Source organism: Anopheles nili, chromosome 2, assembly GCF_943737925.1.
Source record: "Anopheles nili chromosome 2, idAnoNiliSN_F5_01, whole genome shotgun sequence".
Classification (NCBI taxonomy): domain Eukaryota; kingdom Metazoa; phylum Arthropoda; class Insecta; order Diptera; family Culicidae; genus Anopheles; species Anopheles nili.
The window spans coordinates 59,167,006-59,185,143 of record NC_071291.1 but is presented as its reverse complement, the minus strand read 5'-3'; the positions used below and the strand labels follow the sequence as shown (position 1 = coordinate 59,185,143).

Here is an 18,138-nt window from a genome sequence, read left to right as displayed (position 1 = left end):
GCATGTTAAGCCGGTGACCGGCCGTACCTGATGAACTTGGTGAACAAACTGCTGCACTTGCGAATGACACGAGCCGTGCGGGATTCTTCTTCCTGCGAGCGCGAGAAATCTAACCCATCGTCCATCTTGCCTTCCTCGTGCAGGATGGCTTGCTTTTCCTCGACCTTACCGACACCTTTCTTCTTCGTTTCGTAGCTCTTGTAGCTGACCCACAGGCCGGACTCGTAGTGCTGCATGATGACCGTCGAGTCACCGTACTTGATGATCGGGGCGCCGATGATTTCCAGATCCTTGTCTTCGAGTATCACCTTCTGGTCGTCCTTTTCCAGCCGCAAAACGAACGCGGTCTGCGAGGTCGTCGCCTGATCGCGCGTCATCAGGATCAGCTCGTTGTTTTCATTCACCCCGAGGTACCGGCCGGTCGTTAGATGGCGGATACGCATCGGGTGAGACCAGTTGATGAAGCCACCGGCCCACTTGGTACGGGCCAGCTCGAGCCGCCACAGGGATCGAGCCTGCGACATTACGGAGCCACCTTCGTACACGACGATGCTGAATGGAAGGAAATATTTCATTGGTGAAATGTTTCACACGAGCGGATCAAGCGGTATCTCCATGCAGCCGTTACTTACTTCTGGCCCGGATCCAAGCTCCACGTGCTCGGGATCGTTAAACATTCGTCGCCACCGTGGAAGAATCGAAGCACATCACCACCGAAAACGTAGCCGACGTACTTCATGCGCGAAATACCGGTACCGTACGGTTGCACGCTCCAATGCGTCACATGGAAGCTGGCGTTCACGATCGACAGATCATTTTCCTTGGTCGTATGCTGCAGAGATATATTGTTCGTATATTAGCTCAGGGAAAAACGAGTGTCTGGAAGCTTGCAAAATCGCATTAAACCTTACCAGATAACGTTCAGTTGCCACAGACACCAGAATCAGATCGTCACCGACGCGGACTTTCTCACCTTCCGAGCGCTGCTTGCTGGCCGGATGTACCGTCCACCAGCAAGCCTCACCCTGGCTATGCTCCTGCAGACCGACGTCGAAGGACAGCTTATCGTTGGAGGACGACGTCGAAAGGCATGCGAGGTACTGCGGGGGAGGGTAGAGAAAACGATTAATAAACGTTTGGCGCGTTCGGGCTGATGGAATGTCTAATAATAGGTGCCCGCAACAGGTTGCCAAAACGAGGCGAGTGGGCAAGTGGTTGTTGGCATCCGTTACCGGAATGGAAAAAAAAACAAACTTGGCACTCGAACCGAATGTGCACGTTCGTATGCATTGGAAAAGCGAGCGGCAGAAATGCAGTGCATTCGTAGCTAATTTGAAGAAGTTTTTCTGCCTATTAAAGCTCCTTGCTTTTTTCCGTTTATTAAAGCTATAGAATACCTTATTTTAAACATTGATTTATTTTAGATGTAACTATAGGTTTCAGAAGCACTTGAATATTATTGGATGAACATGAGGTTTTAAATCAGTTTCGATTCGGTTTTGAAAGGTTTCAACTTTATCATACTCAATATTCGAAAATTTTTGTAGTTTTTACTCACCATGTCGCTATTATTGTGACGCAATAGGATGGCATTACCATACAGCAGCGTTCGGTGCCCGGATCCGGTTCCCTTTCCCTGTTATTTTCGTGATATCCAAGAACATAATCGATTAAGAAATGAAAGTGAACAGAAGAAAAAAAAAAACAAACAAACAAAATACAAAAGTTAGATAGTTGTAGAGAAATCATAACGGCAGATTATTCGAGTTGGAAAACACCAATCACAAGACATTAAAGCAGCAAACTCTTGGAGCTGCGCTGTTACGAAAAAAAAGAAGAAAATCGGTTGTCGGGAAAGGTTGTTGAAGGTAGGTTCATTCACATGTTGGTTAATAAACAGCCATTGTCAATCCATTCCAAGGCAGAAAAAAAAACACGTTCAAACATTCTACTCTACTATGCATCACAGTTCGTGCCGGTTTATCAATGTTTTTTTTTATATTCATAAGGCCAGAGAGGATATGGTGGAAAGGAGGTGTGTTTAATCAGACGCAGACGCAGGTTGAGCCTGTCGCATGATTGTGGAGTATTTACATTGCCTGCTGAGTGCTGTTATCTCGAAGCGACTATGTACACATGCGTCGACAGGAGTGGGATATCACAAGTTCATCGCTCTGTGTTGGTAACTACAAACGTGTTAACGACATGCTGCTCATCACGAGCAACAGCATCTTCATGTTAAAGTACTCGTCAAACGCTACGATATTTATCTGCTTGTTACACCCTGCTAGAGATTGATACATGGCAAAGCAGCAATATGCTGCTGTTGCCATAGATTGAAGGTCACGTTGAATCCCAACGAACAGATCCCTACAAACATACTAAGGTACACCAACGTCCTTCACGTTAGGTTATCAATGTCGGTGTCAATGCTTTTTCAAAATACGACAAAGGATCGCGACAAATCTCATAATCCTGCTTCGATGTGGAAATCTACACCTAACACCCCACGAGCCGCCTTTATGTCGCGCATACGACACAAAAGTCCACAGAGAGATTGATTCACGGAGCGAGAATGGTCGCATGTCATGTGATATGGGAAAGATAGCATGCTGTAGAAAGCGCCCCGTTAACGGGGTTCACAAACGCACTGTACATCGTTTAAATGCGCTCACTGAAATTCATCCGCAGTGTTATGTTTTTTTTTGTCTTTTCAACCGAAAGCGCCATCCGTTCTTCATTCACGGCGGGATTGTGGCGGACCATGGCATGAAATTAGAATGTACGTATGTATGTGGATTTTGAACGTGATGAATGATGGGTAGATTAGGAAGAATTTTGCGTCAAAAAAACTAAAATAAAACGGTAAAACTAAAACCAAACCAAATCAGCTCATTTTTGGAAAATTAAATTTTGAAACCAAAGAAAAGAAAAGAAAAACAGAAATAAAAACAGCCAATAAGAGACAGTGCAAGACAGTGTGTGAGTAAGAAACGCTTAAGAGCGAGAATGTAATGAAGAGAAGTAGACAAAGAAGTAAAGAGTTAGTGTAACAGAATGGTAAAGTAGTGAATCCCGAAACAAAAAACGAAAGAAACGAAACAGAAATTGAGAGGACAGAAGAGAGATGTGAAGTGAACGAAAGAATTGTGAAACACATGTATGACCAGGCCGGGCAACGTAAGGCACAAGACACCGAGCAACATAACAAGAAAGAAACACGGACAGCAAAACAGTGGAAAAGTTTTGTGATTCTTTTTTTTTTTTTTGCTTTTGCTTTTCCGTTCGAAATACGACATTTGGAAGGAGGCAGGACGAATTCTCCGCACTGCTCAGAGTAACGCTGCACTTACTACCGATTCGTTTCCCTGAAAGTAGATCAAGCCGAAAAAAGAATGGGTTCCGCATGAGAACGAATGTGATTTTGTAGTCGTCATGCAAAGAGTTGAGTGTCGCTTTGCCAGCCGCATTCAGGCATACCAATATTGCTTGCTGATTGTTTGGTTGAAAATGATATAAATTGGAGGAAAAATTCTTCTCGAAACCTCACCGACTCCATAATGCATAGCTAAAGCTTAGTGCCACAATAGCGGTGGGCAGGTAAAATGATGAAATTATAACGATGGCGAGGATAATCTTTATCCCATTAGTCGACGGCACGGCATTTTTCTTTAGAGCACTAGGAGGTCGCTCTATTGTGAAGAGACGGTTCATAACAAAAAAAATAGCTCATAAATCATCCTCGTACGCCCTTGATCCATTCATCACGGTTGTACACCGCAAAACGGATTCAAATGTGTGAGTGTAAATTTTTATAAAAAACCCAACCACCCACCGAAAAGGGAGATTGGAGCTTGATGGGGGTTGAGGCAGCACAGAAAAGTGTGTCTTCCAGCGTGACAATGGCCAGTCACACCACCGCACGAAAGCAATCCATCTTAGACGGTGTGAAGGACCACTTTATCGTACACTGGCACCACTCTCTCTCTCTGGTTTTGTGGGATTCTGTGCATCCTTGCACACACTTTGCCATGCAAATGATGCAATTTTTTACGAGCACCTGAACGCCCATAAAATGCCACGACGACCGCTGCGGGCCAGTGGTTCTCAGGAGGTTCTTGGCATTCGCGCGAAGTAAATCAATATTGGATGTTTGAAGGAATGGCGAAGGGTTTGTGAGTCGCTCGGGGGTTGCAGCATTCCTTCGTAAGCTGCTCGAGCGGCCATCCCGCACGAACTGGATGGTTCGTTTCGTGGAAACGAGACGAGAAATAATAGGAAAAGTGGGGCAAAAGAACAAAAACAAAAAAACACTAAAGCAATGGTTGCGTTTGCTCGAGCGGAAATGACTCGTCGGGAGGGCAGCAAGAAATAGTGAGGACCAACAAAAAAAAATACAAAAATACACATGGGCAACAAAAAATATCTACGGTTTGGGTTGGGAGACAGGATATAACGGGTGGAAAAAGCCTGCTGTCGCCTGAAGTTCCACCTCAGGGATGCTTGGGCCGACCCACACATCGGCCGGAGAGGATCGCGCGGACAAAAGAGGCGACAAACAATGTCGGTACAAAAAGCAAAAAAAAAACAAAACAAAATAACTAAAAAAAGGAACAACAACTCCAGCATGATCGGTGGCGCCATCTAGCGGCGTGTTTGCGCCACTGCCCGTAACCGTTAACCGGTGAAAATCGGAAACACTGCGACCCTCGATTCTTGGAACCGGATGCCGACGCGAGTGATGCATGTGAGCGCGCGCTCGTGTGTGAATGTGTGCAATCTGTTTGATCCGCTTTTGCGATGGTTTTTTTTGGTTTTTCCACCCCCGTTCGCTGTTACGATCCCTGAGTAAAGGAATGGACACGTCCGTACGGTTTAGGTGCCGGAAATTGGCCAGTGAGCTGTTTTTCCGAAGCCCACACCTGAACAGGTGGTGTGAATAATATTTGTGTGAATAATGCATACCGAGCCGGCTGTGGAGCGACCGACCTCCGTGTTGGGCGAATGGGGATCCAAAAAGGACCTCTCTCCCAAAAAAAAAGAAAGAAAAACACTCAACCGCACCGCAAAAGTGTCACACGTTTAGCGATGACATTGAGCCATCGTCCTGCCGTGTGTAGTGTTTTAGTGACTTTGACCCGCAGTTTGGTCGAGGTGCTTTGTTGTTTGCCTGAGGGAAAACACCGTGTGACGAGCACGCGGCAAACTAATCGATACTTTATGCTAAACTACTCCACACCTTTCGCAAAATAAAAAAAACGCCACGCAACGCAAGGTTGGGCTGGGTTACCGACTGTACTGGCTTTGTGGGGACATTTTTAACAAGTTCATTCCAGGATGGGAAGGTTGATTTTTTGTGCGTGTGCGTGCGTGTGTGTGTGTGCAAAGTTGGCGCTACTCGTGTGCTCGAAGGGTAGATCAAAATCAAAACTTCACGTACGTGTGCCAGGTGTATAGAAGGACGCACGCTAATAACTACTGGTGATGGGAATGTTGAAGGAGAACAGGGTGCGGACCAATTCCCTAGCGCATGTCCTTATACTCTACCCATATCACTACCAAGTCGTGACGACCAAAAGGCCGCTAAACCACCACGTGTGTGTGTGAATGTGTGTGTGTATTGGGAGCTTCCGGTGAGAGCGGAAGTAGTCTGCCGAGCGTGGTGCTGGCGTGGTGCAGAAGGATACTTACGGTTTCCGAGCCGGCGGCGGTGACCAACTCCTGCAGCGCACGCACCGACAGGGCCTGCTCTATCACGAACACGCACTGCGATAGGTCCGGCGGGATGTTCTTGTCTGCGATGTTCTCCAGGAAGCAGTGCCGGTTGCCGAAACCCTCCGCCGCCAGGCACACGCGCTCGCCGGTTGCCGTGCAGGACAGGCACACCATGTCTTCCTGTTGGGGCGTACGGTGGCGAATGAAAAGAACACCGAGCGGTGATTAGTTCCAATGGTTATGCCATGCGTAAAGGAAAATGATGATGAGCCGGTAATGTGACGATGTGGGTGGATGTTTTTTTGCGCTTAAGAGGAAAGTGCTTCCATCTGGTTTCGTTGTGTAATGACAAACGGTTTATTTATAATTGAGATAAAAAAGCAGGCAGGACCATTCGGGAAAATAGAGAGCTGACGTCATAATAATTTGCAAGCGTCCGCCCATCTGTGCTATTTATATCGACCTACATGGGTGTAGGTAATGTAATTTTATCATATTTCAAGTGTAGCTATAAGCGAGCGAATAAATGAAAACTCTTTTTCATGTGTAAAATATCAAAATATCATCGCTAAGTATTTATCCTTCTCGCAGATGTAATCGAATATTGAAATACATGTTATCAAAATAAGATTTACTTTTGCTAAGCTTTTATGGTTAACAATTTTGTCGTTTAATATATCAAATATATGTTAAACATTCACCTCTGTAATGCAAACACCTTCAAACATAAATCCCTTCAAAAATATAAATGAGCCAGTCGTATTACGATATAATCAACACGAAGGTAGACAAATGGTACGAACAATTTCACAATACCTTCATGGTAAAGCTCTCAAACAGAGCAATCTTACTGGTAAAGGAAGTACAAATGACTGATAAACTAAGAAGACAGTGGAGAAACGTACCGAGAACCTAACAAGATGTTGTAGAAGGTAAATAACTAGCAACAACAGCCTCAATTTAAATCGTTTTCCTATTAAACCCACAACCCATTTATCTGTCACAATGGAAGCCCCAAAATTAAATGTCCCATTTTGCGAGCCATAAATAGCGCCAGTGTATTGAAACGTCGCGGTAAAAAAACCACACCGACAGCCGTGGTAAAAGTGCTAAATCTTGAGCAACTGGTCCCAGGAAACGGCGCTGGTTACCGTTTGATTACCTGGGCACCACCTGCCGTGGTGTTAAGAACGCCTGTAGCCACCGCGAAGCAACATGAAAGCAGAAAACGTATGGTTTACGACGTCCAGGCTGGCAGGATGCCGGGAAACCTGGTTGGAATGGGCGTCGGACGGGGCGGTTTGGTTTGGTTGAGCTCATGAATGCTTAATGGCGATGTTCCGGTACGGTGCAGGAACTTTACAGGGAACACCCGCCTAGCCGAAGCGTTGCCAGCGATTGGGGCTTAATAAAGGTTTATGACGTAACACCTTCGCTAACTGATTAATCCGAACGACCTGCCTTATTTGTATGGGCAAACGATGCGGAGTTCGCGGAGGGTAAGGATCGATGAAACCGGCAGTTTAATTGAATTGAAAAATCGTTCAGCCAATTAAGACGCCATCCGATGTTTGGGAATGTTTTGGAAGATTAAAAAAGCGGGCAATGTGTCGACTTACCGTGCGCAGGAATGAAACATCATCCTGCTCGGATCCTCCCTCTGCTTCAGCCATGATGATATCCTTCTACGGCTCTATTTTGGCAGATGTTTCCGTGTCCTGTTTAGGAGTGGGATGGGTTCGCTGCACGGTTGCGTTGCCTGTAGCAGCACCGGCAGCGATAAACCCGCTGGCTTATACACTTAACGAGCCAGCCGCTGGCTGCGACCGTTTTTGCTTGTGTTCTTTTTGGCGGTGCACTAGTTTTCGTCCTTTCGCCAATTACTGGCTCACAAACACTTCCGACACTATCTGGCACTATTTATCGTTTCCTGCTCGCACACGCTCACCGACGGCCATAATCCTTGCGTTGCGCTGCTGCTACGCGTGTTTGCGTGGAAAGCTGGTAAAGGTGGGGTAGGATTTTAGGCGGTAGAGTAAAAAAGTGGTGAATTTCCTTCGCGTTTAAACGTGGTCAAGTTCGGTTCGATTCGGATCGATCGTAGCGGTTAGCAGCACGTCGTGAACGCCGTCGTATGATCCTGCAATAGGGGAAAAAATGATAGCATTTATCTCAAGCTTATTTATCACCCGCATGCTTAAACATGTGTGTGGGTGTGTGAATAGTTTAGAATATAGCTTTAAGAAACACGATCAACAAGAAACTGGGTTTTGGCGAAACGCTACATTGAGTGCACATTTTAAAGATTATAGCATCGTTCGTCTTCAGTGGCGAATGCTGGAAAGAAAATAAAAAAATACAGCAATATTAATTAGTTGATCGATTAGTTGAATCGATCAAGTTTAATGCACAAAATTATCGAATATAGTATAATGTACCATTAAATCTATTGCTAAATCTATTGTCATTTAATTAATTTCATCGTCAATTTATAACAGATATCAAATTTTTTGATAATTTCGCCATAACAAAACTAAAGTCACAGCATACTATGAGTCGATTTGCCATCGATTATTCATTACATAATCATATTTATCAAGTTAGTTTCGATAAAACTTTATCGTCGATGAAGCGAACTATTTTACCGGCAAATGAACATGTATTAGTGGTCTCCTTTGGACGAGGAATGATGTCATCAGTAGACATTTTATTGCACTTCTTGGTTCAATGGAGGGAAATGGAACAGGACAACCGATAATGTTGCACAGAACAAAATGGATAATGGATGAGTTTCCTTTCGGTCGATTTAACATTGATAGACACTTGATATAGCTAGATAATCTATTCGAGCGGTATGATTTGAAAATCAATAATCGTAGAAAATCATTAAAACATGATGTGCTTTTATGTACATATTTTTGTCGTTCAAGTCTGTTCATATTGTTTAGGTATATTAGTGTTATAAAATTAAATCTTTTTGAACTTCATGTCCTGTGTACACGATCGTGCAGCATACAGAAGTACGGTAATAAGCCGTTTTGTCTTTTATACGGTGATAAATAACTATTCTACTAAAAGTGCTGATTTATGCAACACACATTAATTTTATATCACGCCCGTAATGCACCGGTTCCGTGCTAGGTATAATTTTCTCACATTCTCACTGGGTTTTGGTTTGCCCTCCATTCGCTTTCGATTATAAATGGCTTGCCTCAAATGAGCAACAGCTGATGCGGTCTAGCCCAGAGGAAGCCCGGTTGGTTGAATTAAAAATGGTTCACAAAATCCTTTCCGGTGTTCGGGGTGGTCCTACTCGCAACAGCTAGACCGCACGTTAACCCGAGCAACAGTTTTCCCGCAGCTGGATTGAATGAATTTGAACGCACGATCCGGTGTCGGCTTGCTACAATTGGCCACCTCACCGACTAACCGATGCTGTTGATTCGGTGAAAATAAATTAGCTCCTTAGCAGCACGAAGGCAGGCTGCAAATAGGCGAACTAAGCTTCCCGTTCGGCTGTGGCATGGGAACGTCCGTGGGCATCGGCTCCAAGGGGAACACGAGTTGGTATTGGGGCAAAGGACGATATGGCTTTTTTTTTCTGCACAGATAGCACAGGAAGAAGGCTCTGTCGGAGTGTGGATAAAATTCGACTAGAAGTGCCGGGTGAGTTGTGTGTCGAGAGCATAAAGACAGCCATAACCAAACAGGCACGGTCTTAGGTCGTTTCCCGGTGAAAACGGTGAACTCGACGGTGCAGGTCTTAAGACGGTTCGCCTGCCGGTTCGGGTAGTGTTGATTTTTGGTACTTTGTTTTGTTCTCGGTTGTTTCGGAAGTTTAATACTTAGTGCTTGGAGTGTTACGGTCGGGGCATTGTTTGAAAAGGAAACCTATTAAACAAGAGATACGATGAGCACTTCTTTATTGTTCGGCGTTGGAAAATGGACTTTTCTAGTGACGATTTTTTTTCAAGAGCTTTAAAAAAATGCTGACAGCTTTAGCTAAATATCTAAAAATACGGAATGCCATAACGAGATGGAATCAAAAAAAGTGTTGTATGATAATTTTTCATGATTACTTTTTAGCACGAAAATTTGATATTATGTTGTATATGTATCATAAATCAGTTCATGATAAATTCTGTCCTTTCAGCTCGAACGATGCTAGTTTTGGATTTTATTGATTGGCAAAAACTGCACGAAACGATGCAAAAGTTCCATTGTTGAAAGACGTGACAAAAGAACAGACCGCTCGAGGCAACAGCAAAGTAAGTGGGTCAAGGTTACTAGCAGCATTCCTATGAAGAGCTTCATTGTAACTGTTTAAAGATTATCAACATCCGCGATTTTTCATTACCTTTTCTCTTTTGTCTCACACCGTGCATGCTCGAAAGTCGTAACGTTTTCGATTTGAAATGAGGAGCTTTTGCTCAGTTTCGTTTAGCATAAAACCCACCTGCACGGTACCTAACGACATCAATCCGACCTAGTCACGCAAGGACGCGAGAAGGAACCGTATCTTGATGTTGGTGAATGCGCTTGATTGGGAAGCAAGTTTGTTTGTGCAATCTTACGGAACAAATCAAAGCGAATCGTTTCGGCGGAAAGGAACTTTTTTAATGTCTATGCAAAAAGGGCCCCCTCTTTCAAGGTCGCCACTAGGGTGGGTTGTTTTCCCGGCCTTAGAGAAGTTGACAAAGCACGATATGAAACGGCGCCATTGTATAAATCAAATACGTCGATAATTTGTTTGTTCTGCTCATTCGATTGTGAGCGCTCCATAAAGACCGTTTCCTTTTCCAGTATCCCAAACATGTCATCACGTACGAGCATCGCATCGATTTTCGCCCTCAGATGACGGTGAAAGTTGTTCTGGCAACATCTAGAGATGAGGTAAAAGCTATCTGCTCTTATTACGCTCCAGTGTTTCCTAATCGGATTATCCGGAAAATCGATGTTGCTGCGATGATGGCAACGCTTCCGGTGTGTGGCAGAGCGAAAATGTTCATCACGCGAATAAAAACTGATTACTCGCAGCGATGCTTGCGCTGTGCGAAGAAGAAATGTGCCGCTGTGTTGGAACTCTTTTCAGCTGACGTTTGTTGGTTCCCTTACGAGAAAAGTGCTGCAAGACTAAACATCGACAAATTTTAAACCGTATCGGAAAACGAGATCCGGTGCTCTGTTTGATGTGGTTTCTCGTAAATTGTTAAACAGCAATGTTGCGTATTCGAGACGATTGTGGGGTCGGATGAAAGAAACGTTAGATCATTGCAGTCGGAAATACGATTGAGGTGTACTTAGAAATTTGTTCACCAACGTTGCTCATTAAAACGTGCAGTGAATGCTCGAACATTGTTGGTTAGATGGAGTTTCTGTGTAGCATTATTCTGCTGAAAATATACTTTACGTTTAACATAAAAAGTACAACATGAAAATTCGCACTTTGTTATTAATGGAAACCGCAACCAGGTTGTCAAAATAAGCTCGATTCAGAGAAAAAAAGTACCCTCTCCGTTTATGGTTTATGTCGGATAAAGCGAGAGCCGAATAAATGTGGAAATAAAAGGAAGCTTCGTGTTGCGGCAAACAAGTCAACAGCCACATAAAATGTAGGCAATTAGTTATTCGTTCCGGTTCCCTTTTTGTGGGTTTATCTGGAGGGAAACGAATGAAAAAGGCTTTTCATACAACGCTTATTCTTTTTCTCCATTACCCGGAGAGTATCATATGATGGGGCATTACTACTGACAAATAAACGTTAGCATATTTATAATAAATATCCTTGGGTACGCAGAAAGGCATATTAGCATAATATAATATGATTTCTTTTTTCAATCAATGTGAAAAAGCATAAATTTAATAAAATGTTGTTCTGTTACCAATAACGTATATTTCTACGTGTCTACGGCTGACAAAATTTAGTGAAAATAAAATGGATAGTTAAAACAATTCGCTAAAACTTCTTGCGAGAATAGAGATTGAACAAACCTAAATTTCAAACATCATAAAATATAAGAATATAATTTCAATACCACGCACACTTAATGTGCAAAATAAAGCAATCAAAATGAGCATTTCTTTTGACTTATCTTAATTAGCATCAAGCTATAAATCATACACTTTCTGTCTGCCGTTGGAATTGTTTCAGTCTGGCAGGATAAATTCCTGTGGATTGCTCGGGGATATACGCCATTACCGTTTACAGCAATGGTGAAAACAAAAAAAGTGCAAAATTGTTTCCATTTCCTTCCGTTGCTTGCTGCACACAAAGCTCCACCCACGGTGTGGAAGGATGCGGCCAGTTCTGAAGCACAGAGGTAAAGGAAAACAATCACCGCATAAGTGTTGGCTAGTGCAATTAATTATTATTCTCCAGCATGGAAAACGTGCTTGGAAATTCCGTGCTGAAACGCCTGCGTATGAAATTAAAGCAGACAGTGGTATCTCGGTTCGGCTTGCGACGATCTACATAATAAACAGAGAGAAAATTCCTTTGTGGATACTTTGCTCCTTCCAGCTTTGGAGCGACCCATGACCTTCAGATGTACATCGGTGCGATCGAGGCGGTTCAGTAGCATACTTCGAGCATACTTGGAGGATACTAGCATGTTGTCTGTTTCGCCGGATCGTAACAACTCACTCGCATTATTCGAGGCGAATTGAGTATTCTCTTTGATATACACATTTGATGTTGATTCTGCTTTAGTACGACAGCATATGTTATCCTCTTGATATCCACTTTGGTTTGGCTGAGTAAAATATCGTGATGTTTGAAGTAAATTTTAGTTTCTTATTCGCAGCCGTGAAATGAATTTCATTTATTGACAAAAAAATTTGAATCATTAATTTCTTCCCCATGTTTGTATGTAACATTTTTAAGAGTATTATTTAAATGTTATTTGGATTTTATAAATTGTAAAACTTTATCAAACATAAAGTAATAGCTTTATAAACATTCAGCCATGATCATGATTTCATATTTATAGAGTGTATAAGTTGCTTTTTGAAGTCATATTTACATGAATTTATGTTCTGTGCGTTGAGTATAATTCAAGCTTAAAATAAGGATCATGTATTAATTTTTAATAAAATGCTATGCATGCCTTTATATTGCATGTTTTGCAATGTGCTAAATCTTATGTAAGGATTATAAAAAGTATATCTATATGAACTTTAAAACATATTAAAACTTTGCTTTAAACCTATGCAACTCGTCAAAACTCACTTGATAATCGCCTATACACAGAAAAAATCAAGATGATCAGATGTTCAAAAAGAGTTCAGTTGAAGGTTAAAAATAGTTCCTACCCAGTGTCGCGGGGCTCAACATGCGTACATCCGGCCGAGAACGGGAAGAAAACATGCGACAATGAACTGCTAGAAGACTTCAAAATTCCTCGCTTTTTCGGACCAATGTGTGAATTGGCCGTTGCACACGATTATGAAATCGAGGGTGTGTTATTTCGGAAGCGGCTGTGAACGTTTCTTTGTCGTGGCGAACGGGTTACGGTTGCAAAAGACATTGCACAACGAATGCAAAATGAATGAATGAGTCTATGAGCTTGAATGAGTAACTTAGTGTTATTACTCATCATGCATTATTCAAAAACCATCCAGCATGAATGGAAGGACAAATTGAAATTTAAATTAAATCCAATAAAAATAAATTTTGTTTAATAAAAAGAATGCTTAAAGGTGTTTATCAAATGGTTTTTCGTTTAGATTTTTCTAGCAAAATTAAAGATTATTCGTTTGCTTTCTCTCCTTGGCGCAACGATATTATGATTTGATTTGAAAGAGCCGTTTTCGCTGCCGGCAGAAATGCGAAACGATTTGGTGGTAGCAAACAATTGCTCTGCTAAGAATAGCAATTTCTGAGAACCACCATTAGAGAATTTCCGTCTACTGAGCCATCTACCTCCCATCATAAATTAATGGTTTGTGCGAAAAGGAATATAAACCGCGACATCGGTTCTAGAGGCTGTACTCAAGTGACACGTACGAATGTAATGTGATAAATATCACATAATGTTCAATTGTGTCGTTTAGCGATATTTCATACACCAAAAAAATGGCAATTGATTTACACTTATCGTATTACAGAAAGGATTTTTGGAATATTTACAGTAATAAACATAAATTATTTTATGTTTTCATGTTAACATAAAATAATTTTTGTTTATTACTGTATATACTGTTTTGCGATATACTTGCTTAAAAATTTATTGTTTGACTTGAGAATGTAATCAAAGTTATTTTTGGTAATATCTGCATAGGATAATTATAATAATAATTTTTATTTTATGCAGATATTTTTTGCAAGAATATTATAATTTGTAAAAAAGAATGAAGTTTCAAATTTTATTGATTCTTTTCTGTCAAGCTGTGTGATTTAAATTATGTTTTTAAAAGCAAGAGTGAAAAAGAATGTTTGTTTGTCCATGCTTTCATCATGATAAGCTATAGTTTTGTATTCGTTCATGTATACGAGATGTGTATTATATTTTATTTATTTTATACTTATTGATTGCATACTATATTTATTGTACAATTTATTTCCTGTAATTGAGTTACACATTTAACACGTTGAACTTTACGGATCATATGCTCATTTACGGATGGTATCAACGAATCAATCGTTTGTCCAGAAAGCTTTTGGTGTCAATTGAGATTTTGTTGTATGATTCTTTCATAAGCAATTTTGTTTATTACCTTTGAATCACTATTTAATGCGGTTTGCATAATAATAAGGAATTGAATGTTCAATGTACACAATGTATACGCAATTATCTCGTATAAAAATATACAGAAAATTATTCTAATGAAGATGGAGTGTAAATACGTTTGTAATGTGAGCATATACATTTTTAAGGGAACAGCTCCTAGTAAAACGTAATATGTACTCTTAAGGTTGAAATCAAAAAAGTATTACTTTTGAAGTTCTTGTATTGCACTTCCGTTTTGTCATGACAAAGTTGTTTCTTGTCTGTAAAATCATCTTACGGTTGTTGATATCTGTTATTTGCTTTTCTATGAATCAAATACAAACCAATCACTGCAATATAGAGTTTCACCTACCTTTGTACAGATCTGCCTTTGAACATTGGCACTGTAGTGGCAAATAAATACTACTGAAGTAATACGTAGCTGAAGACGAACCAATGCCTACATTTTACTACGAGCGCAACATCAACAAAATGTAGCAACACAATCATTTTAGCTCCATTAGACACCAGACGACCATCGTTTTAATGATCGTTTTGCTTCGGCACTTTCCACCGCTTAGACACAACGTTCTCCATTTCGCTTTTGGATTCTTCATTGCTCGCTCTATTTTCATCGCTTCGGGGTCACTTGCATCACACATCGATTCTTTGGTTTATTATGATTTTCCACTTCACAGATGCCGTCTACTCGGTACTTTTGGGCTACGGTTCCGCCCGGAAACTGTTGAGCGCCCAATACGACGGTGGTTTGCGTGTGCGATGTTTTAGCCGGGCCACTGTTTTCCCTATTGTGGCCTTGGAGTGTACCCGTAACACTAACACTCACTCCATGGGATGCGTAAAACCACTAGATGGCTAATAAACGCCACAGGTACGCCATCCTCTACGAAAATAAACTCTTTCGTTTTCTTCGCTTACGCACCCGTCTAAGCAAGCCGGAAAATGAATCTGCGCGCGCACGCTCTCAAACGCTAAAACAGGAACAACACAAGCACACACACACACACACACACACACACACCAGTAAACGAACACACCCGTAACCAAGGGATGCAAGTCGGCTAACTTTGACCCGGCGGTTCGACCGGGCGCGCTAGGTCGGACATTTTGGGGATGAAGCTGGTTTCGGTTGCTGAGCACTGTTGGTGTTGTTGGTGTGCGCTGATATTCTGCCCGTACGCGCACTCTGCCACTCGAACCGCACAAGGCAAGAGCAAGAAGCAAGCATCGAAAACACTACCGGGGCCCGCGCTCGGGTGGTACATATTTAAAAATAAAACTTTTCATTTGCCACTTTGCTCGCGGGCACTTTTTTCACGGCGCGGCACGATTCGATTTCGCTGGCGGAATTTTTGTCAGGGATCAGCAGCAGCTCGGAGCAAAGGAAGGATCACGGCTCGCAGGATCGATTTAATTTTATCCGCTATGGAGTGGCCTGTCACGAGCGGCGCAGAGGACTCACAAATCTTACTCGAACAAAAAAGCAAAAAAAAACCCCAACTATGACACTTCACTCCGGTTACCTAATCGGTCTCGCAATATCACTTCATCCTTCGCTCAGCGGGTGCTGAATGTCGCGAGATTATCGCACTCATTAGTCGGCCCCTGGAGGCTTGCACTAGCATCACAGTCGGTTCCACACTGCACTCGGCGTACGTGTGCGTGTGTGTGTGTAGGTGCACTCACTGACGGATGATGGAATGAGAATGGAACAAAAACCGTAATCCACGGGTCGGTTTTTGGGGACGTTTTTGCGTTACAAAACGGTCGGGAAGGATTTTCACAAACCTGCGCCACACATCGGCTCCCGCGGCCCGGCAGACACTATTGGCTTTCGGTGCACTGGCGCAAAACGGCGAAGGAACAGATACACTCGGTGTTCACTCTTCCACGGCTCGACTACGAATGGGTGCGTTCCTTGGGGTCGATATTTTAAGATCGGCCGCGCGAACCAGCGAACTCGGGCGACCTGTCCGCCGGCGGTGCAGACTACAAAAATATCACCCAGCCTGGCCGTCCCCGGGGGTAGCTGCTACCGTCCGGCCGTGGCCGGTTGGTTGGGTCAGTGTGTGTGTGTGTGTGTGTGTGTGTGTGTGCGTGTGTATGTGTGTGCGCGGTTCATCTCGCTGATGGGGCTTGTGAACCGCGAAGCGAAATCTTTTCAAAAATGTCCGATGCGAAAGGAATTTTCTGTAGCGCGCGATGGCATCATGTGAACCAACTCGTTGGGCAAAAGGGTCAATAATTCGGTATCTTGATTGTACTAATAAAAAAACAGCAACAAAAAAATGGAAAAAGTGCATAAATAGTGCACCCACCGGTTTACTTTTCGCTTAATGACACGACATGCGCTGATAGTACGCCGTTACAGTGCACATTCATAATGGATCTCATGTGGCAATTTGACGACATGAGACGGTAATTGTCATATCTCCGAACATGAATTATTCAAGGATGCATAATGGGTATACCTGGATAGGTTAGATGATGAGATTCTCGTAAAAAGCTCTTCAACACGCTGTAATTATAGGGTATATAATTGTATCAAATGTTACTGTGTACTTTAGCTTCTAAATTTATGTTAGAGTTACTGTTTTGTTGTTCAAATGTTCATACAAAAAACATCCATATTGGTGTTGTAATAGTAGCATTTTGGTTTAACAAATCTTTCGTCATTTATATGTTTATGATTTTATTTTAATGAGGTTTTCTAGTAACGAAACATTCAAACCGTTTTAAATAAAAAAAAACAGGCGAAGTATGTAACCATAGGATTATTTCATTTCTAAGCTATTTGCTATTGGCTACATGGTATGCGAAATTACAGAACCTTAAATCATAAAATGTAATGAAAATGCAATCAATGTGATTATTTACTGTTGCAGAGATTAAAGTATCACAGGAAATGTTATTCTACGAATGACTGTAAATCATAACCTTGAGATGTCAAAACTTCTCAGTACCGTAGTGTGGTGACTTTGCATCGTTGGCCCTTTGGGCTGGCCTACTTTGATGAATCACGATATCACTCCACTCGTAGCACCCTTCCGTGTGCCTTGAGGCAATGGCTCATAATCCGATCGGGTGAAAGCAAATTTTCAACAATCATTTTTCACCTTCCGCCTTATTCAACCCGTCCCATCTCGTCGTGCTCATTGCGGTTCACCTCGGTCAGCGGAAGACTGGGCCACCGAGGACGTACCGAAGATTCGTGAGCTAATTTTATTTATGCGCGCGAAAAACTTTTACGCACAAGCGCTCCCGTTCTTTGCGTGCATTGTTTCACGGACACCAACACGTTTGCTTGCAGGCATTCTCGGGAACACGGGAAGTTCATTAGGGAGAAAGAAAAACACTGAGGACACTGTGTTGGTTTACTTCTTTAGATATGTCCTTGATACAGCCTCGTCTGACTGGATGGTTTAATCGTTCTATCTTTAATCGTTGCGGATTAAATACACTAAAAGTCTGTGGAGGTATTTTATATGCAATGAAACGCTTCACTTTCTTTACATCTTTACACACACTCAAAACACTTGCGGATCGAAACAAAAAAAAGTAACAACTTGATTTGCATCCTGCGGTGCTAAGCTGCCCCGCATCACAGCAGCTGCTTGCAGGAAGTGCTGGAATGTGTTTGAATAATTGATCCACCCCGCGTTACACTTACGAGGTAGTGCACACCGTACCGTTT

At 42.4% G+C, this 18,138-nt stretch overlaps 1 protein-coding gene across 9 annotated transcripts in view; it reads right to left on the bottom strand.

Moving 5' to 3' along the window:
* Window positions 1-7,585, bottom strand: part of LOC128722093 (ryanodine receptor) — a 30,562-nt gene extending 22,977 nt beyond the window's left edge. For 7 of the 9 annotated variants that reach the window (XM_053815918.1, XM_053815916.1, XM_053815923.1 and 4 more), the window contains exons 1-6: window positions 7,335-7,585; window positions 5,692-5,895; window positions 1,559-1,636; window positions 912-1,100; window positions 633-832; window positions 28-552 (exon numbers count right to left, since the gene is read on the bottom strand). In XM_053815918.1, the coding sequence (XP_053671893.1) occupies window positions 28-552; window positions 633-832; window positions 912-1,100; window positions 1,559-1,636; window positions 5,692-5,895; window positions 7,335-7,388 (1,250 nt within the window). In that variant the 5' untranslated portion in view covers window positions 7,389-7,585. Of the gene's footprint in view, window positions 1-27; window positions 553-632; window positions 833-911; window positions 1,101-1,558; window positions 1,637-3,353; window positions 3,369-5,691; window positions 5,896-7,334 lie in introns of all 9 variants that reach the window. The other 2 variants (XM_053815920.1, XM_053815924.1) reach the window with 1 other exon arrangement.
* Window positions 7,586-18,138: the final 10,553 nt, after the last annotated feature.